The sequence below is a fragment of the Neocloeon triangulifer genome, unplaced genomic scaffold (genome assembly GCF_031216515.1).
Source record: "Neocloeon triangulifer isolate White Clay Creek 2 clone unplaced genomic scaffold, ASM3121651v1 ptg000022l, whole genome shotgun sequence".
Taxonomy (NCBI): domain Eukaryota; kingdom Metazoa; phylum Arthropoda; class Insecta; order Ephemeroptera; family Baetidae; genus Neocloeon; species Neocloeon triangulifer.
The window spans coordinates 357,401-379,958 of NW_026775562.1; the positions used below are offsets into that span (position 1 = coordinate 357,401).

At 34.7% G+C, this 22,558-nt stretch overlaps 5 protein-coding genes across 6 annotated transcripts in view; 3 read left to right on the top strand and 2 right to left on the bottom strand.

The window, feature by feature from the left end:
- LOC132204123 (tyrosine-protein phosphatase Lar-like) overlaps nucleotides 1-6,420 on the bottom strand; it is a 116,271-nt gene extending 109,851 nt beyond the window's left edge. The window contains exons 1-4 of the mRNA XM_059632400.1: nucleotides 6,249-6,420; nucleotides 6,052-6,162; nucleotides 5,797-5,942; nucleotides 5,027-5,135 (exon numbers count right to left, since the gene is read on the bottom strand). The gene's annotated coding sequence lies outside the window, so the exon portion shown is untranslated. The remainder of the gene's footprint in view (nucleotides 1-5,026; nucleotides 5,136-5,796; nucleotides 5,943-6,051; nucleotides 6,163-6,248) is intronic.
- LOC132204124 (glutamate receptor 1-like) overlaps nucleotides 1-10,712 on the top strand; it is a 29,747-nt gene extending 19,035 nt beyond the window's left edge. The window contains exons 3-17 of one of the 2 annotated variants that reach the window (XM_059632402.1): nucleotides 263-520; nucleotides 730-862; nucleotides 1,126-1,246; nucleotides 1,734-1,910; nucleotides 1,964-2,170; nucleotides 2,542-2,649; nucleotides 2,724-2,837; nucleotides 3,021-3,141; nucleotides 3,196-3,290; nucleotides 3,364-3,615; nucleotides 7,182-7,312; nucleotides 8,325-8,523; nucleotides 8,919-9,272; nucleotides 9,705-9,842; nucleotides 10,007-10,712. In XM_059632402.1, coding sequence (XP_059488385.1) covers nucleotides 263-520; nucleotides 730-862; nucleotides 1,126-1,246; nucleotides 1,734-1,910; nucleotides 1,964-2,170; nucleotides 2,542-2,649; nucleotides 2,724-2,837; nucleotides 3,021-3,141; nucleotides 3,196-3,290; nucleotides 3,364-3,615; nucleotides 7,182-7,312; nucleotides 8,325-8,523; nucleotides 8,919-9,272; nucleotides 9,705-9,842; nucleotides 10,007-10,102 — 2,504 coding nt within the window. In that variant the 3' untranslated portion in view covers nucleotides 10,103-10,712. Of the gene's footprint in view, nucleotides 1-262; nucleotides 521-729; nucleotides 863-1,125; nucleotides 1,247-1,733; nucleotides 1,911-1,963; nucleotides 2,171-2,541; nucleotides 2,650-2,723; nucleotides 2,838-3,020; nucleotides 3,142-3,195; nucleotides 3,291-3,363; nucleotides 3,616-7,181; nucleotides 7,313-7,351; nucleotides 7,708-8,324; nucleotides 8,524-8,918; nucleotides 9,273-9,704; nucleotides 9,843-10,006 lie in introns of both variants that reach the window. The other variant, XM_059632403.1, reaches the window with a different exon arrangement.
- Nucleotides 10,713-11,478: 766 nt separating this feature from the next.
- LOC132204511 (zinc metalloproteinase nas-1-like) lies at nucleotides 11,479-12,801 on the bottom strand. Its single transcript, XM_059633050.1, has 5 exons — nucleotides 12,685-12,801; nucleotides 12,254-12,373; nucleotides 11,999-12,189; nucleotides 11,704-11,946; nucleotides 11,479-11,653 (listed from the first exon to the last, which is right to left on the bottom strand). Exons 1-5 carry the CDS (start codon nucleotides 12,764-12,766, stop codon nucleotides 11,555-11,557), a joined length of 735 nt encoding a protein of 244 aa, XP_059489033.1. The 5' UTR covers nucleotides 12,767-12,801; the 3' UTR covers nucleotides 11,479-11,554.
- A 212-nt stretch (nucleotides 12,802-13,013) lies between these two features.
- Nucleotides 13,014-14,451, top strand: LOC132204490 (uncharacterized). The gene is made up of 10 exons (XM_059633017.1): nucleotides 13,014-13,110; nucleotides 13,181-13,223; nucleotides 13,280-13,350; nucleotides 13,403-13,580; nucleotides 13,634-13,656; nucleotides 13,713-13,751; nucleotides 13,808-13,949; nucleotides 14,005-14,102; nucleotides 14,162-14,192; nucleotides 14,254-14,451. Exons 1-10 carry the CDS (start codon nucleotides 13,078-13,080, stop codon nucleotides 14,349-14,351), a joined length of 756 nt encoding a protein of 251 aa, XP_059489000.1. The 5' UTR covers nucleotides 13,014-13,077; the 3' UTR covers nucleotides 14,352-14,451.
- Nucleotides 14,452-17,939: 3,488 nt separating this feature from the next.
- LOC132204190 (integrin-linked protein kinase) lies at nucleotides 17,940-21,385 on the top strand. The gene is made up of 9 exons (XM_059632529.1): nucleotides 17,940-18,099; nucleotides 18,206-18,373; nucleotides 18,800-18,965; nucleotides 19,123-19,315; nucleotides 19,372-19,648; nucleotides 19,862-20,108; nucleotides 20,169-20,268; nucleotides 20,327-20,457; nucleotides 20,538-21,385. Exons 2-9 carry the CDS (start codon nucleotides 18,285-18,287, stop codon nucleotides 20,682-20,684), a joined length of 1,350 nt encoding a protein of 449 aa, XP_059488512.1. The 5' UTR covers nucleotides 17,940-18,099; nucleotides 18,206-18,284; the 3' UTR covers nucleotides 20,685-21,385.
- The last annotated feature ends 1,173 nt before the right edge of the window (nucleotides 21,386-22,558 follow it).

The following is a 22,558-nucleotide window of genomic DNA, read 5'->3' on the forward strand; positions in this document are numbered from 1 at the left end:
TATATTTTCTCACATTTATGGAAATGAATGTATGAACTACTTCTGATGAAAAAATTTTTAAAATTAATTTCGGTTTTTTTATAGCAGAAGCCCCTTTTTAACAAAAGTACTTCATTTAAATTAATAACTTCTGAAGTAAATTTAAAAATAAAGATTTTTTACGTTTTTATTTTTAATTTCAAATCTCATAAATCAATTTAATTTACCCTTTATTAAAATTTTGCAGTTTTTAAATCAAATATCTACTTTCGTATTTTCTCAGTTTGCGCTCAGTTTTCGCGCGGCGTCTTCCTGATGCTGGGCGCCGTCAACCCTGACTCGTTTGACACGCTGCACTCGTACGCCAACACCTTCCAAATGCCCTTCGTGACTCCGTGGTTCCCCGAGAAGGTGCTGGCGCCGAGTTCCGGCTCGCTGGACCACGCCATCTCGATGCGCCCAGACTACCATAAGGCCATCATTGACGTCATCCGCTACTACGGCTGGCGGAAGATCATCTACTTGTACGACTCCCATGACGGTAAGGAGAAGCAACCCATTTGCGTTTTTCTTTTCAACCAAAATTACTCGCCGTGCCAATGATACACGACCCGTTTCAAGCAGTAAAGTGGGCATAAAAGTGAAATAAAATCGCCATAAAAAGTGTAATAAAAGTGACCGCGCTTTGTATTTTTACAGTCAATTTCGCGTTTCACGATTATTGATTTTGGTATCATCGTTTTTTTTAAGGTCTGCTAAGACTGCAGCAAATTTACCAGGGTCTGCAGCCTGGAAATGATTCGATCCAGGTCGAGGCCGTCAAACGTCTGCAGAACATCTCCGACGCCATCAACTTCTTGCACCACATTGAGGATCTCAGCAGGTTTATACTTTAAATTTAATTTTAATATATTCAATTATTCTAAATCAAAGAGAGTTTTTCTTCTTTTTGTAAGATATTTTTGAGGAATATTAAATTTTTACTTCCATAATTATTATGTACTTGCTGTTCATTTGTCCTATGATGGTCAATTTTTAGATAATTTTTTTTATATAATTATTACCATAATTCATAATTATTTTTGAATGACTCAAAGTAAAAATTGGATTGTTCGAAAGGAAAAAATAGATTTTTGTGTGCTTTAGGTGGACGCCAAAGTACATTGTGTTGGATTGTCCAACTGAAATGGCCAAGGAAATCGTTGTATCTCACGTCAGGGACATCACCCTCGGCAAACGAACATACCACTATCTTCTCAGCGGTCTGGTGAGTGCTTCTTGCGCCCTCATTTCGTTGACATTATCATTTTAAGAGCGATCTCAACATTTTTCCTTGACAAATTAAAGGGGAACATGGAAGAAAATTTTAAAATTTAATTTTTCTGCAACAAATAAAAGTATAAATTTTAATTTACCAAGTCAGCCAGTTCCATCTTTAAAAATTCTTATTTTAATAATATGATTTTTTCTTTTTAACTAAATTTTCATTCATTATTATGAGAATTTTGAGAATTTCTTTGAAAGTTTAATAAAACATTGGAAATGGTCGCTGAGGAGAATAGTTGCATTTGCTAAGCATTAAAAAAAATTACTCTCTCAATTTATTGTTTCAGTTTTCAAATCTGTCTAATTTTTACAATTTTATTCCTAAATATTCATTTAAGAAAAAATTAATTTTTTGTTTTGACGATGCATTAAATTCCACAGAAATAGGCATTTAATTCTCATTTTATTTTATTCATTCAAATTTTTAGATTATGGACGATCGGTGGGAGAGCGAGGTGATTGAGTATGGAGCCATCAACATAACCGGCTTCAGGATTGTGGACACGAGTCGCCGGATGGTTCGCGAGTTTCTTGAAGGTTGGCGCAAAGTGGAGCCTGGAAATCAGTCGCCGGCGGGAAGTGTGGCCGCGCGCGAAACTATTTCTGTGAGTTAATTATTTTTTGCATCGGAGAAGATGAGGAAAATTGGAAATTTCAGGCGCAAGCGGCACTAATGTACGACGCCGTGTCGGTAATGATCGAGGTGTTCAACAAGTTGCTGCGGAAGAAGCCGGACCTGTTCCGGCCAAACGTTCGCCGCGGCCAGGTTTTCAACAACGGAAGTCGCGGCCTCGAGTGTAATTACAGCAAAAATTGGGTCACGCCCTGGGAGCACGGAGACAAAATTTCACGATTTCTACGCAAAGTAAATTATATTTAGCTCATAATTAATTATAATTTTTGGTAAAATTTGTTAAAAAAAAAATCTAGTTATATTTTGTTGACAACATTTACATAAAGCATAAATTTCAAGTTAAAATTGAAGTGTTTAAAAATAAAGATATTAATTTATTAGAAGTTTTGAAGCAGCAATTTTTGTTCATATTTAAAAATTTACTCATAATATGTAGAAAAAAATTGAAAATAATTTATTTTCAGATGGTTTTTTTCATTATATAAATGAAAATTTAAATTGAAGAGTTTAAATGAAGAAATTCATTTTTATAGAAGATATCTTCTAAAACTCAAACTTGTTAATTACTAGAGAATTTTATATGAACGGTTGATATATTTTAGGTGGAGCTTGAAGGTTTGACGGGCGAAATTCGCTTCAGTGAGGAAGGCCACCGGATAAATTACACTTTGCACGTGATGGAGATGACAGTCAACAGCGCCATGGTCAAGGTGGGCATTTTATTCCGGGCAGGCGCCTTTAAATAAACATTTGCTCAAGTCTTGTATGTATCGCTTTTGTATAGGTCGCCGAGTGGACCGACGAAAAGGGCTTCACACCTGTGGCCGCCAAATACGTGCGGCTGAAGCCTTTCTCCGAGATTGAGCGCAATCGAACCTACATCGTCACAACTATTGTGGTAAAAAATTGGCTTTTCTAATTAAAATTCATAGACTTAAAATTTAATCCTATGAAATGGATAATCAAGATAATTTATTAATTTGAAATAGAATGATTGTCAAAAAAATGAATTCACACAAGACGGTCAAATGCAACCTGCTTGACACGCATGTTGTACAAGTTGCGTTTTATGTCATTTTAGGAGGAACCATACATAATGATGCGAACTCCAGAGCCAGGTGAAAATTTGACTGGCAACGACAGATTTGAAGGCTACTGCAAGGACTTGGCCGACTTGATTTCCAAAAAACTTGATATTCGATGTGAGGTTTTCAAATAAAAATTTCAGCAAATTTTTATAATTAATTAATTTAAAGATGAGCTTCGAATTGTCAAGGACGGAGCTTACGGGGCTGAAAATCCTGACGTCAAGGGAGGCTGGGACGGAATGGTTGGAGAACTCGTCAGGAAGGTACGTTCTTCTTTTTTTGGGGGAGAAATTAAAAATTAAATTCTTGATCAAAAAAATAATAATTTAACGCCAGGAGTCAGACATGGCGATATCCGCCCTGACCATCACGAGGGCGCGGGAAAGGGTTTTGGACTTTTCAGAGCACTTCATGGACCTGGGCATCTCGATCATGATCAAAAAACCAGCCAAACAGGCACCTGGTGTGTTCAGCTTCATGCTGCCGTTTGGCAGAGAAGTCTGGGCAGCCATTTTCGGCGCCTACCTTTTCGTCACGACGGTCATGTACGTTTCGCACTGCTGGAGACAGACCGTCTGCAGACCTAGGGTTATTATCAGCTACCCTGACAAACTCAATTTGAACTTTAAACCAGTTAAAAACAGAAATTAATTTGTTTATTTAAGACAAATTTGAATGATTTTTATAAAATTTTGTTAACTACATTATTTTTATTGAAATATGATTTTATTTCACTTTTCTCAAACATAAAATCTTCAAAAATTTCTAGGGTAAAATAAATGAGGATTAGTGATATTTTTTAATAATATTTTAAATAAAAAGAATAATTCTTAATTAAATTTAAGAAAAATGTTAATAGAAAATAATTCCGTCATTCTTTGATATTTAACTTTTCTATGTAACTCTTTAACCATAATCACTTAGAAATGCTATTTTATTTTTATTCCTTTATTCATTGCCAGAGGTCTGGGAAGGAAAACCAATACTAGCAGGTTCTGCTGAAAGCTGAAATCCATAGTCCACATGACTAGCAGACCTTTATTGAACGCTTAATGATTAATTAAATTATATCCAAATGAGTTTTCAATTGTAGATATAAACAATTTTAAAATGCGGCTAAAAATATCACAGATGGGAAAGAGTGATGAATATGAGGGGGTAATTTTTTTAATAATTTGCATATTTTTAAACCATAAAAGTGATGATTTTTAACTGAAAATATTCCTAATTTTGTAGTACCCCTCCCCTTTATATTATTTAAAAAAAAATTAGCAGCAGGAGTTAAGAGCAGTTACTTTAAATATTGAAGATTCATTTAAGAATTATATTATGACCTTGTATTTAAAAATATAAAATAGTTAGAAGCGGACATCATAAAAAGATTCTTGATAAAGTTAAAACCTTATAATGTTAAAACCTTAACATAAAATAAAGAGTAATTATTTAAAGCTGTCCCATAACTTGGCAAAGAAAATCATTTTTTTAAGAAGCTGAAATATCAGAATCACACGCGCGCAGTTAATTTTATCTACAACTGAGCGCAGTTTTATTGTTTGCGTTATTTTCGAGTGGGATTCCGGTCATTCCTGTGCTCGCTTGTAAAACCGCAAAAATTAAGGGCAGATATCTTGCGTTCGTCATGAGAGCAAATATTTCAAAAATCTGCTCTGGAAATTTGGAGAATTGCTCTCGTCAAGCCGACTGATTCGTTCAAATTCGTCGTGAATTTGTTTGCATTTTGCCCAACAACAAATCAGGCGCATTAATTCTCTCCGGCGCATTTCTCACAACAGATATTAACGACCAGCAGGCACTTTCATGGATACTCAATATAGCCGAATCCTTTTAATGAGTTGATTTGCGCTATTAAACTCATTTCCTGCTAAGTAATTATGCAGAGCAAGAGATACGGAGACCAAACGTACAAACTACACATCTCCTCTCATGCATAAAAATAAATAATCTCTTTGCGGCAAAAGTAAATGAAAATGGTACTCACTCTTAAGTTGATGCTGCTCCAAATGGGGAACACACTTTTCGTGAAGTTAACGTCCCTGAAGACACTTCTTTGAATTCACACTGAAGATCACACAACACACAGTTCAAATCTGCAAAATATATAATTTTTTAAACAAATTTTTCTACCAAATTTTAGATTTTAACAAAATATCTCAACAATTTATTAAAATTCAAGTATTTACATTGATTTATCTTTAAAAACTTATAGATAAATTTGACAAATTACCATCAATATTTTGTAATCAAATTGTAATAATTAAAAATAAAAATATTATGAACAAAGGCAAAAAATTCAACAATCAGAAGAATGAATGTGTTTGATAAAATTCAGATAAAATGCCCTTGGAAATATAAAAATTATTCTTTTGCCATGCAAATATCAAATCTTTTTATTTTCTGAAAAATGACAGTAAATTCAAACTTAAAGATCTTAACAATGTATTGTATCAACCAATCCTGAACTTTTATTACGCAGAAAGTTGCTTTTCAGTATTTCATTCTTATCAATGGAGCAGTTACATAAATATTAGTATATAAAATGCTCAGTAGCTACGAGTAAGCAATATAAAAATCTTTTAATATTTGTTATATAAATTTGTAATGTTACAAATTGTTCAATTAATAGTTTCTTTCAAGATTATCTTAGAAATTCTCAATTTGGAAAGAATGGAAAGGATTTTTTTTTTTTTCAAATTTCTACCAGAATTGGTGAAACATAACAAAGAAACTTTTAACTTGTATGAAACTGACCTGATGACAAAACCTGCCTGATTGGCAGTGGCCATCTCAAAACAGTCCCTCTGGTTTGAGGCCAGATTTTGACCATCGGGGAACTTGCCTTGGTCCCTCCGGACCCGCTGTCCCCAACCCAACTCCAACAGGATCCCTGTTTGGTCCTGCAAACAGCAGATGGAAAAATTCATAAGAAAATATTAAAAAATATAACTATTTAAAATCCAAAACAAAAAAATCCTATTTGGTTTAGAGTAAAATTATGAAACTTACCCTTGTGATCGAAAGTAAGAGATTTCAGTCAACAAGGTCGCTTTTGGCCGCTTCTAACATAACCATGCCATCGTTGACCTTTCAGGTCAGGTTTCGGACCAAACTTCCATGCTGAGAAATAAAATTGGACTAAATTACGATTCATTCCTGATTAAATTTAAATTCTGTCATCATTTATGTAAATTTTATGTGCATACCTTTTACGCGAGATTTTGGTCGATTTGGGACCGTTTTTCGACCGCCCACCGTTGCGGCAGGTTCTCTGCAGGTTTCCTTGAATGATCAGGTCGATTTTTACGATTTTTAGAGCAAAAATTGCAAAATATTCGCACAAAACTGAACATTAAACCAAAGTCATAACGCTAATCATATTTCATAACAGGTGACTTACTGGCGGGAGAATAGCACATACCAACAAAACAAGTTTTTGCATTAAATGGAAAATGACCGAAATTTCAAAAAATTTTCACTTTGGGTGTCTCTCAATATTTTAAATTCATTTTAAAGCTTAAAGATAAATCAATTTTTGATTTTGATGTCACCAAATCATAAACATTTTAACAGATATATATTGTGTTAGGTTGCCTACAAATTCCATCAATTTTAGTGATGTGAATTGGCGGGACCTGACGTCCACGTGGCACCGTTTTTTTCGCCCTGCAATGATGAACTTTGATTTTGATACCATCTTACGTGTGTCTTATAACAGAGGGCAAGCAAATCAAGCAACAATCTTTTGAATCTTTTTAATTGAAGTTAGGGTTTTTTTACCTTCATTTATAATTTTTTTTTCAATATTATATCAAATGAAAATTCTAAAAAAAAATTATGTGCCTTGTTTTTATTAATACAAGCATTTTTTTATTATTACTCTCCTTGAAACTATTCAAAAATATCAGAAATTTTATTTGTAAGAAGAACTTGAAAATAATACAATAAGCTTTGTAAGCTTATTTATGAAAATGAAACCGGCTAAAATAATAATTATTCACGGTGCTTTGGAAACGTTTAAAATTTTACTTTGGTAATTCAATTTTAATTAAATTATGATAAATCTGAGTTTAAAGTTCAAATTGTAGTTTGAAATTAAAAACATTCCAATTGAAATTTACTTTAAATATATTATTTAGAGAACTCGGTACGTCCAGCAAATGGGCTGGGTGGCCATCGCCACGTCCATCAGCCACCAGTTCAGCCTGAAAAACTGCATGTGGTTCGCGTTGGCGAGCGCCTTCAAGCAGGGCAACGTGCTGCTACCCAGGTCAGACCCCGATTGACCGTTTTGTCCGTTGTGTTTCAGGAGGCAGACATTGCGATCGCCAGCATGACCATCACCTCGGAGAGGGAGCGCGTCATCGACTTCAGCAAGCCGTTCATGTCCCTAGGCATTTCCATCATGATCAAAAAGCCGGTGAAACAAAAGCCCGGCGTGTTCAGCTTCCTTAACCCGTTGTCCAAGGAGATCTGGGTGTGTGTCATTTTCTCCTATATCGGGGTCAGTGTTGTCCTCTTCATCGTGTCGCGGTTCAGCCCGTACGAGTGGAGGGTCGAGGAGACGCTGGCAGGCACCGCCGTCGCCAACGACTTCAGCCTGCTCAACAGTTTTTGGTTCTCCCTCGGCGCCTTCATGCAGCAGGGATGCGACATTTCGCCGAGGTACAAAAAAAAATGAAAAAAAACCTCTTTCGCATATATTTGCTACATTTGATTCAGAAGGCTTTGCTTTTTTATTGCTCACTTTCATGTGCTTTTTCATTCAGCGTGTGATGATCAACTATGAAAATCAGTTTATTTGACAAAATAAAAATCATAAATCATATAAAGCAAAAAATAAATAAAATAATTATATTTTTTTAAAGTATTAAAATTAATATAAACTACTCTTTATATTCATAGTTGCTTACATTTTAATGTTACATTTCAACCAAAAATATATTTAGCTAAGATTAGTTTTAATTAATTTTATACGCATAAATTTAAAAATATCTACTGATTTTTTTCTTATTAAATCAAATATTTAAAAAAGTAAAATTTTAAATTGTTTTGTTCCAATTCTGAATTTGACTTCTTTGCCTTTAAATTTGCTTCCTCGCTAGACACCCAATCATCTCCTTGGATATCATTATTTTCATGCCTTTGAAAATAAAAAATTAATCGGCTTTGCTGCGCTCCCTCTCTAAGATCATGGCTATACTCGAGATCGCTCTTGCTTCTGGCCAATTAAAAAAAGTTATTGCTAATGAATTCTTAAAAAACTGAGCACTTTTCGACAGGTCGATATCAGGTCGAATAGTGGGCAGCGTCTGGTGGTTCTTCACTCTCATCCTCATCTCTTCGTACACTGCCAACTTGGCTGCGTTTCTCACCGTCGAGCGCATGGTGGCTCCGATAAACTCGCCTGAAGATTTGGCCTCCCAGACTGAAGTCGAGTACGGCACCCTGTACCACGGATCTACCTGGGACTTCTTTAGAGTAAGTTTTGTTTAAACTGAAATAATTTATTTCTGTACGATTTATTAAATTTTAATTATGTTACTCGTCACATTAGTTTTACTTTTAGGTATATTTAAAAATATATTTTATACTCTTTAATATTTGCTTACGTATTATAAATTATTTTAAAATTTTAGAAAATTTAACTTTATTATAGATATTACAAATATCTATTTGATGGTTCAATTTTTTATTGTGAATAGAGTATTGGGAGAGCCAGAATTAAAATTTTATTTGCAAAGTGTCTTTGATTTTTATCACTTTGCAATTATACTGCCCAAATCATACAATATACAATCAAAAGTTATTAATTTTCGTAATATAAATATCCGGTTTTTTCTCTTGCATAATTTTTGGAAATTTCCTTTTTTTAGCGTTCACAGATTACCCTGTACAGCAAGATGTGGGAGTTCATGAATTCGCGGAAGCACGTGTTTGTCAAGACCTACGACGAAGGAATCAGACGCGTTCGCCACTCGAAAGGCAAGTACGCCCTGTTGATCGAGTCGCCGACCAACGATTACACAAACGAGCGCGAGCCATGCGATACCATGAAGGTTGGCCGAAACCTGGACGCCAAGGGCTTCGGGGTGGCCACCCCTCTTGGCTCGCCGCTCCGAGACGGAATCAACCTGGCCGTGTTGTCGCTCAAGGAGAACGGCGAACTGGCCAAGCTGAAGAACAAATGGTGGTACGACCGCACCGAGTGCAGACATGACAACAAACAGGTAATTTTTGTTCCTTTCAAATGTTTTTTCCAATAATTATAAATCTAATTTTTATAAAGTATTTTTTTTTTTAATTTGACTTGCTTTTACCATAAGTAAAGGTTTAATCTGTGTATCATGTTTTAATTCATGCATATTTATATTTATGAATTCTGTGTATTAATAAATTAAAATACAATACTAAATTTAGCTAAAAAATCTAAAACAATTGTTGTCATGGAAACAATGAATTGTTGGATGAAAATGAAAAGGAACCAGTAAACTGCAAAGATTAAAATTCAACTTTTGAAAAATTATGAAGCCATTTACAAGCAAATCAATTTTTGATTAAAATATGAATATCTTTGGTATGACTAGATTTATGTCACATAAGGTGCAAAATATTATTAGTGTTTAAAACTAATATTGAAAACCTTTTTTATTATGTTTTAGGACGCATCCAGAAATGAACTATCGTTGAGCAACGTTGCTGGTATATTTTACATTCTTATCGGCGGTTTGGTCCTTGCAATGGGAGTAGCCCTTTTGGAGTTTTGTTACAAGTCACACGTCGAGGCAGGACGCGCAAAGGTCAGTTCCAAATCAGATAGAAAATAAATTTGATTTTTAGTATAAAATTTTTATTTACGCCTTTTTTAAGAATTTAGCAACACGATTTATGATAAAATCATAAATAATTTTTTCTGGCAATTTTATATTTGGATAATAAATAAAATGAATTTATTCTTGGTCAGATTCCGTTGTCAGACGCGATGAAAGCAAAGGCCCGGCTCACCATAGGCGGCTCGCGTGATTACGACAATGGCCAGCTTTTCGGCGAGCCCTCGTAAATCACGCAAGGTTGACAGCGCCTTTCACACACACAGAAACGTGTGCCACACGCGCGTCTCAAGAAAGAAAACAAGATTAATTCTTATACCATGCATGCATTATGCATTGTTGAATATCACGTGAATACAGGATGGAAAATTGTTGTGATTGGCTCTGTATAAATGGGTCCTGCCATAATCTTTGCCGACCCCTTGGTGAACGAAAAAAATCTTGAAATTTATTCTGCACACCATTTTTTCACATTTGAAATTGTTTGTTGTTTAGGTTGGCGCCCATCCATAATAAATGTGCATGTCGCTGCAAGAATGCCGATCTATAAACTGACCCACCCCTGTTTGTTTGAAATAAATTAATCTTTAAATTTGTAAACTTCGTCAAAAGCTGGATCAAACCTTCTTCATCCCTCAAATTTATGTATGTGTGAAGAAAGTTAGATATTTATATCAATGTTATATTCAGAAAAACTAAAAACCTTAAAATTAACCAAAACCTAAATTTCAAATGTTAGATGATAGAAACTTAAAATACGACAAAACTAAACAAATCATTAAATTTAAGATGGTGTTTGTAAAAAAATTGTGCAATAAAATTTCACTATGCAACGTTGGATTTTAGGTTCTTTGTATATCATTTTACCCTCATCTTAACAAACCCTCAATAATTTAAATTATTATTAAAAAAAGTAATCACGCAAGAAAATGAGAAAATTAAAATTGGCTTTATTGTTATTTCTATAGTACCATTTATTAAAAGGAAAGATAACCGTCTGGGGTTGTACTATTTTGGAAGTTTTGGAACCGTTTGAAATCATTTTGGATTTGTGTTATTATTAAAATTTTCAATAATAAATTATTTTTAAAAAATTCATTGTAAAAAAAATAATGCAAATATATTCAATCAAAACTACTTAATTTTTTGTATACCTCTGTATTAAGAGATAATTATGCAAAGGAGCAAAGCTGTTCTTTACAAGTTTAATTACTACAAAAGAAATTAATTTTGTTGGTCATTGCCGGGATACATTTGAAAGTTGTTTCTTGTTTCGACCATTGTTGCAAAGACATTAAATTTTGTGAAGGGTTAAATAGCATTCTTCAATTATTATCTCCACGAAGAGTTGTGCTTGAATTTTATTTTCCATACACTGAACCGCACTGAACAATGCAATGCAAGCACTGCTTTTTCCAAAAATTTGCACCAACAAAATCCTCAAAAAAAAAAAAAAAAAAAATACTCATTGTCAGTAAAAGTTAAAAAAGAAAAATATTTTTTATTTTTCTTGTCCACATAGCAGTGAAATATAAATTCCACTCATTTTCAAAATCTCGAAAGGATATAATAAAATTTAAAAAAATAAATCATCATTTTAGTAATTGTCTTCATTTTATTTGCGTTATTGTTCAATCTTCAAATAACAACTTGTGTGTGCGCTTGTGAAAAATGTCAAATCTTCAGCATTTGTAGGCTGAATTGATCCTTGCAATATCAGTTGTGCTCATCAGCTTGGACCAGCCGATCAAAGACGAATTAAAACCAGGGTTCACACCCGGCTGGGTGAAAAACTTAGTTGACATTTAGTTATTTAATTCGTTCATCTCACCATTAGTTCCATCGTGTTGCTCCCGGTGAGTGTAAAGCTGTTAAGTCTGTATTGCATAACGCTTAAAAAGTCATATGTGTACTTTGGGTACATTGCCAGTCTGGATGTTTTTATAAAATTAAACTTGGTAGTCTCTTGTATGTTGTTCCAGATCACCTTGATGTACAAGTCCCTGTCGTACCTGATTTGCTCGTGGTGGAATCCCAAAATATGCATGAACTCATGAATGGGGACCGCTATTCCCTGAATAAGATACAAATAAAAAATATTATATAATAGAAGATTAAATTCAAACCAAGTAAAAACAGCCTGGTTCCAGATTCATTGTAGTGGATTCTCCCAAATAGCCCATGTTGGCAAAACACCCTGCATTGACATTGGTCACCGTAACAAATATAGTTTCGTTGGTCTTCTCCACAATTTTCACGCACGTTTTGGCCATAATCTCGTCAAAACCATCCAAAATTAATTGCAATTGTTCCGCAGCTGTGTTAAATAATATTCCATTTTCGTAATTACTAAACTTTTAACGAAATATTGTCCTTCTTACTGAAATTCGAGTTTGGATCGATCATGTAGGGAACGGTTTTGTCAGGCCAACGGTACAGTTCCGACACCCAGGTGTACTGGCCGTCGACAGGTCTTTTGGGTGCCAAGCTCTCCAAATAGGCTAGAAATTGTGCAAAAAGTTTGCAATATCAAGAAAGTGGAAGCTAAATAAAAGTTAGCTCAAAATTATATAATTAAGGGATCAAAAAATACAATTTCCGTTTTGATTAAAATTTGTTATAAATATTCATAAGGTGACAATTGTGGCACATTTAAATTAAATGGAGAGAAATTAAATATGCTTGCAAACTGGCAGTCGGGTCATTTTTTTTTTAAATTTTTTTTATATTAAGTTTTTTTATTATTAATTGAATTGTTAATATTTTGTAAAATGAATTCCCTAGATGAAGTTATAAATATAAAATATCAAACCTAAATCTCCGTACCGGTCTGGAGGTGCCGCAAAAAGAGCGACCTGCAATAAAATTGCTGCCGCGACAAGAAACGTCAGCATTGTTTTCGGTTTCAAATGAAAATTCACAATTTCCGCAGTTGCAACTCCCACATATATAACTTGCGAATATTATCTTTTTCCGGGTCAATATAGTGATAAGGTGGCATGCAAATCTTGCCCGTCCTCGGTGTCTGTGCGGGTAATTAGGCAAATTATGGCGGTTTCTTTGATTTATGAGACATAAAACCTAATCAATTTTTGCACTTTTTCCCCGTGTCTGACTTACATTTTTGTCTTAAAAGTATCACTTCCTCGTTTGCACACCAGTTTCATTTCTCGCAGTCGCACGTTAACACGTCAACTCCCCAAAAATGTTGCTTCACTTTAGTCTGACACTTTTTTTGGTATATAAATTTAAATTTTACTACATTCAACAGAATTTAAAATGACTATATATTTCCATAAAAAAATCAGGTTTCCTTCGGAGCTTGCGCGGAAATTGAAATCTACAACCAGGGTAGGTTACATTATGATTTTAAAAATAAATATTTTCTTATATCTATAAAAATATAGCCGATTTTTTTGATACCAATGCAAAAGCTGTGGGAATCAATCAGACCGTTTGCGCGTCGCAAAAATTTGAAGTAGGTTTAAAATTTTTTCAGTTTTCATATGCATATTATCAAACTATTTAAGTCTACTGTTTTGAAATGCTGCAACACGCCGCTACCGTCTTTGCTGGGTTCAGCTCTCATTCCTCGTTCTTGCATCAAAAAGTACGGCTCCGCCGCAATGATTGACTGGCTCAACTCGTACAACATAAATTCTCTGCAAGCAAAAGCCGATAATTCAGTTACCTTGACCTCAAAGATTAGTAATAATTAAAATGAAACCTCTACCATTTTAACTAATTTCACTTATTTTCAGTTAAAACTTTGTGCAAACCAGCAGTAAATAAAACAAAGCCTAATTTTTTCTAAATTATTATTTTTATTTTCATTTCCAGTTATTTGCGGAGTGCGTCTTTAAAGCAAATTCTTGGCTGGTAATAACAAATTTGTATGTTTTTTAAATTTATTACATGAATTTTAATAAAAATAGAATGCTGATGCAACTATTAATGTTAATGCTTTCAAAAAATCTGTGACGGCGGGTAAAAGTGCCACTTGGGTCACAACCTTAGAGGGCATACTGAATCCAGTCAATGTTGATAACTATTTCAATGCGTATCCAGTGACGGACAGTAAAAATTTTTAATCCCCAGTGGAACTATTAAAATCCTCTTCTTTAACAATCAGTTATCGTCGACGATTACGAGACGCTATCCTGCTCTGGCACTGACGTGAATTCCGTGCCTTTGATGTTCATGCAGCTGATTCAGTCGGAGATTTTATGGGTAAATTTGAGTCATATTTTTGCCAAATTATCAGTAAAGTTATAAAATTTATCCACCAGATGTGCCCTGAGCAGAAAACTTTCACAAATCGTAAGCTTTTTAAAATTAAAATATAATAAATTTTTTTCTTAAATTAACATTTTTTTATTAGAAAACCAGTGCATGACAAGTCTCAGGAGGTTCCAATTCTGCGATGGAAAAATTTTTGAAAACACTGGTCTCGGGGTGTTCTTTTTTTCAACTGTTTAAATCAGTGTTTGGAATTATTTTGTTCAAAAAATGTTTTATAAAAACATCAAATTATGTAATTTTTTCCTTGCAATAAAGAAATGAGAGCAATTAAATACAGATAAAATTTATTTATTTATTTAATAAATAAATAAAATTTTAACGCCAATATTTTAATTGTTTAAATTGGAGAGCATTAAATCAATTAAATCTGAATCTATAGTCAATATCAATTTTTTGCAGTAAGATTTAATTTAGAAATACCATCTTTCATTACGTATGATTTCGAATTTTTTAATTCAAGCTTTTTTAAAATTTTTGATTTTTTTTAATTTTTATTTTAATCAATTTCAAATATTTAATTTGCGAAGAATGCTGATGGAAGAAAAATATCTTGTAGTGCTTATCTTACCAGCCGGGCCAGCTGCTGGCCGGCGCCACTTTTTTCCATACGACGCAAACCCTCCACGCTGCTTTCCCTCTCCTTCTGCAAATTTGGTTCGTTTTAAATAAAATTAATGTAATTAAAAAATGATTTTTAATTTTGACGTTCAAAGCTGTAATAAAACCGTTGTTTATCTGAAAAAATTTACAAAATTATGCAACATGTTTAGATTTTTCCTTCATGAAAAATTTATCAGAACAATATTCTCTGAAGAAAATAAAAACAGAAAATGCAATATAATATATGGGGTTGAAGAAAGCAGGCTTCGTCCTCATTGAAAAAGCTGATGTGGAAGAACCTCAACAGTCAACATATTCCAGAAGCGTGGCAGCCCGTGCAGAAATCTCCCTTCATGAGTCAGGCAGCCTATTGCGACGAAGAAATTAATAAAAAGGCACCTCGTCATTTCGGAAAACTGCCTTCCGCGGCCAAACGCAGCACCATCATCAGACGAACAAGAATTTGTGTTCAAGCAGGACTCGGGACTCAGTTGAGAAATTATGCAACAATAAAATTAATTTTGAAATCTAAAACTAAAATTTAAACAAATTTGCGCAAGTTGCGAGGAGGCCGATTCGTCAATAACAGCTTTTGAAAAGGCATTATTGTGGACCATATAACATTTTTTTAAACGATCGATATGCAGATCTGGTGCGACAACAACGGCTCTCTCGCGCGCTGAGCAAACCACGCGCGAGAGCGAGAGCTCATCTCTTCTCGCGCCGGCCAGAAAAGGCAGCCGACGTGAAAAATTCGTGAAGTAGACACAAAAAAATAAAAAGGAAAATTAGGAAAAAGTAGAAGTAGAAAGTATGGTAGAGAAAATAATTAATTTTCATTTCAGCGGTGCAAGTGCAATGTCTCTGGCGATGGCTTTTTTATAAACTCAAGTGAATTATTTTTTTTTTGCTTTTCAAACGAGAGCGGTATTTATTCCAAAAAATTTGAATAGAGAATTTTGGCCAAGGAAAATTTAAATTCAAACGTGGAAATAAGAAAATAAATTGTAAATCATTTCGAGCAGTTCGAATAAAAATAAAATTTTGCAACAGCCCGCCGCCGGGCTCACTTTTGATCCCCGCGGCCCGCGCTGCTCTAGAGTCATAAATAAAACAACCCTTAGCAAGCTAATGAAAATTTTGCCCTCCAACTTGAGTAAAAGTTTAACATTAACTAAATGGCCAGAAGGAGTTTTTTTTTTAATAAATAGCGCGAGCTCACAATGCTTTTTCGCAATCGCCTCAAGGCCGTCATAGACCAAAATCCTCACATGGGGGTTCGGGTTTTGCAGGGCCGAGTAAAAACGCCGAAGACCGAAAACTTGTAGTAGGATATTCCAAAAATTATTTAGATATCTATTTATTTCTTTGTAATACAACTAATTTTATTTTTAGAAACGAAAGCGTTACCCAAAAAAACTCATTGAAAGCCACCCTTTGCAATCAACAATGAGCTCAACCAGGTAATTGTTAATTACATACCTTATAAATTTAATTGAACCCCCAGTTCTACTCTCATCCGTGAAAGAAAAAGGGGCGCTCTCTTTTTAACCCACATAATAAAAAACCTGTCTCAATTGGATACCTCCATTGACTATGAATTCAATTATTCAGGAGAATTTTATCATTTTTAATTTTTAAGTAGCTATTTTAATAAAAGTTTGCGACATTTTTTTATAGACTATAAAAAATATATATATACTTTCGAGTATAATTAAATCAAATCAGTTTAATAGTTTAAACGTAATCAACATAAATTTTGTATATTATAAATATAGTTTATTGAAAATACCTCATCAGAGTACAATTCTTCAATATTTAAATTTATACAAGCGAAATTTGATAAAAATTAAAATTTTAATTAATTAAAAAATTAAAATTATTTTTTAATAAAAATTTTTTTTTTTAACAATTTATAAATTTAAATAACATATTATAAGGTCATGTTTTGTCTTTTCCCATACGGGCGTAGGAAACGTTCATTGAGGTGAAGAATGAGAAAAAATTATCAATACTCTTGCTCACAAGCATTTATTCACTCTGGGACCATAAATTGGTGAAATATTGCTCGTAAAACATAGAGAATTTTTCATTTTCCAAATTTTTCGAAAAATATTTGTATGAAACTCAATGGAAGTAAGGATATTTTCAGACCATACAAAAAATAGCATTGAAAATAGAATTGTACATAAGAAATATATTGAAGAAAACCCATCCAAATAACAATTTCACTTAAAAAAATAGCGACCCCAGAAAAAGAGAGCGCTCGCGAGCGCTCTTTTGGGTAAAGAGCGCGAGCTTGAGCGCTCGCGTGAGGAAAAGTTGGAAAGCGGGAGCGCGAGCGCAATTTTCTGAAAAGAGCGCTCGTCAACCCTGTTAATATCAAAGTTCCATTTCATTATTAAATGTATTTTATCTTGTATGAATAAACAATGTTCAGGAGTTTGTCGCTCTAAACAAAACAGAGAATTAAACAATTATCGCGTAGGTAAATAATTTTATACCACCCAGCACATTGATTCCATTTTTGAAATTCTCCTCCACCGCATTTCAAGAATTTTTCCGCTCTTTCCAGTCCATAAAAAAATTGTTGGAATTACTCAATCATTTTGCTTGCGCTCGCACAAACGGCTTCGCAAGTCTGGCAATGTTCGGAATGCAGGCAGCGAATGCAGAAAGTCGCGGCGGGCCAGCAGTGGCTGCACGAGGCACGGCGCAGCGTGCAGGCAAAAGTTGATGCAAATATTCGGCTGGCAATTCAGTCTAGATGGTGCGCTCGCGATTCATTCCAGAGTGAATAAATGCTTGTGAGCAAGAGCATTGATAATTTTTTCTCATTCTTATATTTTGATTTATTTATTATTTGCTCAAAATTGAGGGTCAGAAATTTATAAAAAAAAATAATACCCAAAACCTCCAAACCACTCTACATAATTCGTAATTTACGATTATAATTATTTATTCTTCTCGGTAAATACAAATTTTGAAAAAGAAAATAAAGTGAAATTGTCAGAATAAACTTGGGCGAGGGAATTAAAAAAAGTTGCCGAAATAAATCTCACATTTTATTATCTTATAATTTAAATTTTAATACAATTTTATTTAAAATTGGATAGGCCTTTTGCATGCATGTTTCGCGCCAGATCTGTTTGAAATCTCACTGCGAACGTCCGCCACCAGGTGTCTCCAGGGCATCGCCCCGTCTGTTTTTATTTGTCAACAAAGCTCCGCTTTTCGGCGGAAAATCTGGCTGTCGGCCGAACCTCGTGCCGAAATTTGGTTTTCACGGGGTTTTTGAACGTTCGGGAGCCGTTTTGACGAGTCGGTAAGCGAATGAGCGGCCATTTGGCAGGAAACTCGGCGACGATTTCGTCATCGCCGTGTGGGCCGCAGCCTCTGCTGGTCCCTCTCTCACTCACTTCTATTTATAGGCATAAGAGTCAAGACTGGTATTATTGCTGGCTGTCGGTCGAGCTGTTTTGAAGGAGGCCTTTTCCATCCGCGCCGGACATGGAGGACATTTTCCAATGGACCCGCGAGGGAAACGCCATGCAAGTGCGAGTCTGGCTCGACGACACCGAACACGACCTTAACCAGGGGTGTGTAATTTTTTATTTATTTTGACTCTTGCCAAAGTCGTCTGCTGTCGTCATGTTTCTGGGTCAAATGGGCGTGAGCCCTAATGTCTGTTCGAACCCAAAATTTACCCTTAGTTGCGAGGTTTTAACTTATTGAAATTTGTTAGACAGTTTCAAATGCTGGAAAAGGGTTTTTCCAATTAAAATATTTCATGCTTTTATTTAGCTCAAAGGAAATTTCAGTTTCCTTTTATGGGGGCGTGGCCTTTTTAATCAAACAAAGGCCACAAAGTGACCACAGTCAATTAAAATCTTGGTTTAGACTGTAAAAAGAAAAAAAAGATAGATCAAGTGACTTGAATTATTATTTGAGTTTAACTCTTTGAAAGTAAATAATTTTTTCCTGTTTTTGTTTAATTTTTTTTTCAATGTTTTCTATTTTTCCAGTGACGATCATGGCTTCAGCCCACTGCACTGGGCTTGCAAGGAGGGCCACACAAAAATTGTCGAGCTGCTGATCCAACGAGGAGCCAGAATCAACGTGACAAACCGAGGAGATGACACTCCTCTCCACTTGGCCGCTGCCCATGGACACAGAGAAATTTTACACCACGTAAGTTCTCCTTTTGGTACATTTTTTACAATTTTATTAAAATAAACCTTTACTCATCTTTAATTGATGTATTTTTTTTTTATTTAGATTCATTAAAGTTTTAATCATTTACATTAATTCCTTTTATAAATATTGATTATTATTTTTAATTTTGAAGTTGCTGCGGAACAAAGCTGACGTCAATTTTACCAACGAACACGGAAACACCCCTCTGCACTACGCCTGCTTCTGGAATTACCAGTTGATTGCCGAGGACTTGGTAGCTCAGGGCAGCCTGGTCTCCATAGCCAACAAAGATGGCGACACTCCCCTGGACAAAGCCAAAGGCCAGCTCTCAAAGCAGCTTCACGGTCAGTTTAAATCTATCTGAATTTTAATTTTTTTAAATTTCTATTTTGAAATTTAGAGCTGGCAACTTCCAACGGCCAAGATCTGAAGAAAATCCAGTTCAAGGATCAGAGCTGGTTGGGCATGAAGACTCGCAGCCGAGACGCAACCTTGTCGAGACACAGGGGCATTGACATCGGAGAACTCTCTCTGCACACAAGAATTGCGGAGGGTCCGTCTGGTGAGACGTGGAAGGGTCGCTGGCAGAAAAACGACATTGTGGCCAAAATCCTGGCGGTCCGAGAATGCACCCCTCGCATTTCGAGGGACTTTAATGAAGAATTCCCAAAACTCAGGTAATTTTAAATAAATATACAGTAAAATTTTTAATTATTTAATAAATTTAAAAAATGGAAATCTTTTTTAATTAAATTTGATAAGGAAAAAAAATGATGCATTAAATTCCATTACTCACATATTTTTTAAATGAAACAAATTTTTATGGCTAATTTCCTAAAAAGGTTTTTTATTTTTATATATTAATTCTAATTTTGATTTTGTTTTTGCAGAATCTTTTCCCATCCCAATGTGCTTCCCGTTCTCGGCTGCTGCAACTCGCCACCGAGACTGGTGGTCATCAGCCAGTGGCTGCCCAACGGCTCTCTTTTCCGCCTTCTGCACGAAGAGACAGGCGGTCTCGTTGTTGACAACGCCCAAGCTCTTCGATTCGCCCTCGGAGTTGCTCGAGGAATGGCCTTTTTGCACTCGATCGAGAGGATCACTCCCCAGTTCCACCTCAACTCATACCACGTCATGGTAAATTTATGATTTACTTTCCGACTTCTTTTCTTCTAAATTTCAAATTCAACTTTTTAGATCGATGACGACCTCACTGCCAAAATCAACATGGGCGATGCCAAATTCTCCTTCCAAGAGAGAAACAGAATTTACCAGCCTGCTTGGATGTCTCCAGAAGGTGAAAAGTTAAAATTTGGACGAGTAAAAAAAATTTAAAATGGAATTTTTATTTCCAGCCCTGTCAAAGGGACCGAAAGAGCGGAACTGGGAGGCTTCCGACATGTGGTCTTTTGCCATCCTGCTGTGGGAGTTGGCCACTCGCGAAGTGCCTTTTGCTGACCTTTCACCAATGGAGTGTGGCATGAAGGTAAATTTTGGAAATTTATAAAATTCCAAAATCAAAAATTTAAGCTAAAAATTGTAACTTGTGATTTCATATACTTTTAGATTGCCCTGGAAGGTCTTCGAGTTGCTGTTCCGCCTGGAATTTCAGCCCACCTGAGCAAACTGATCAGGATCTGCATAAACGAGGACCCTGGCAAGCGGCCCACTTTTGACATGGTCATGCCCATTCTTGAGAAAATGCAACGCTAAACGCAACGACCGTCGCCTTGAATTGGATGCCTTCGAAAAAGTGCTTCTATGTGTAAATCATATTTGAAAAAAAATTCTGCCTTTTTCATCAGAAGATCAAAATTTGCACTAATTGTGACTTATAGATAATAATCACTCTTCTTAAGAGATCTAGCCTGTAAAAGTTAGGAGAGCTGTCAGTATTATATTTCTTGTTGATATTTTTAATAACAAAATTAATCTACTAGCACACTAGTCTGGACTCAAAAACTGTATTTGAAAACGTCGTAATTTTAATTTATTAACGCCGCATTTTTCTCTTGTAAAAAGGCACTGCAGCCGTATTTTGCACTTATTGTTGATTTTTATCCATATGCATATTTTATGTAAAACCATTTTTTGAACTGATTAACAAGCACAAATGTTGATAACCAGTAATCTCACACGACTCAGCCTTCCGACAAGTTCATTTTGTACTGTTTTAATTACACCAAACCTTTGTGCCATTAAGAGAGAGATAGTATTTTTTATATTCAACAGTTTAACTTTTGGATTGTTTTTGATGCACAAAATGATAATTATTGTACATCAGTGCCTTCATAGACATCATCAAATTCACCTTTGTGAGTTCATGATCTTGCGTCTGCATAATCACCTTCGGGAGTTAAATAAGAAATGACTCTGTGTCTATTATTGTTGGCTAAATAAAAAATATAATTATTTCCAAAGTATGTATCAAATTAAAATATATATATGAATCAGAACTCTAATAAATAATAATATTATAAATATTTTTGCCTAAATTATTTCTGCTCAAAAAAACCTATTCCTCTTCTTTTTTTAAATTTAATTTATTTGGTTATTTTTCTAAAATTATTTAAATGAAAATATACGGATTGAACTTTTAAATATTTTTATTAAACATTTCATTAAAATTGATTTTACAACGATAGATCTTGTGATGTGTTTGCGGGGATGTCCGTTTATGAATCAAGGGTCAGAAGAAGGTCTCTCCACTTCTACACGAAGCCACAATTCCATAATTATGTACAATAATAGTTCTTTTTTAAGTTGATAATCATACAATTCTAGCAAATTTTGACTTTTGCTGAGAGCCTTAATGCAGCCCGCGGTACACACAAAGAGAGAATAAATTAACTTTTATCCATTAATAGCCAAAGTAATTAATTATAAAACGAATAAATCAGCATTTTCTCTCAACAATTTAAGTATGTGTATATTAGTTTTTGCGCGAAGGGATTTCCATGATCCACGCTTTTACACAGTTTTATGTTGAAATGTGTGTGTGTTGTTGGAAAATCTTGGAAGTATAGTTGAAAGTTTTATGTTTACTGTACAAAAAATTTGGCATGCTGTCGTTAAGTCGACGGCGCTTTGAAAAATCGCCGCTCTAGTCTAAACATAATTCGTGTGATTGGCACCAATTCAGTGTGCAAAGAACAAATGGCACGTACATAAATCAGTGTGTTATTTAAAATATCGAGTCGAGCTACAAACAAACACAGAGATATATAAATAGGAGGCTTTGGTACTTTTTGCGAATGGAAGTCCTGCTGCTACCAAACAAGGGCTCGCTCTTAAATCCTAACAATAAGTCGAACACTATAGACGAGGCGAGGAATCCTATTTTTTTCTTCATACTTGATTTTCAGCTCACGCTAAACTTCTTTTGCTTCTACATGTATTGAGAAATAATTATTCAATTATGTTACACTTTAATTTTAGAAATACCACGCATTTTTCTCGTTAATATTTTCTTTCGGTAAAAATCAAGCAGCAGGACGCTTTTCGTGCGAGAGGTTTTTGCTTCTTTTTTTAAATTTGACACACTGCGTTGGGTTGATTTTCGTGCAAATACAATAATTTTATAGTGA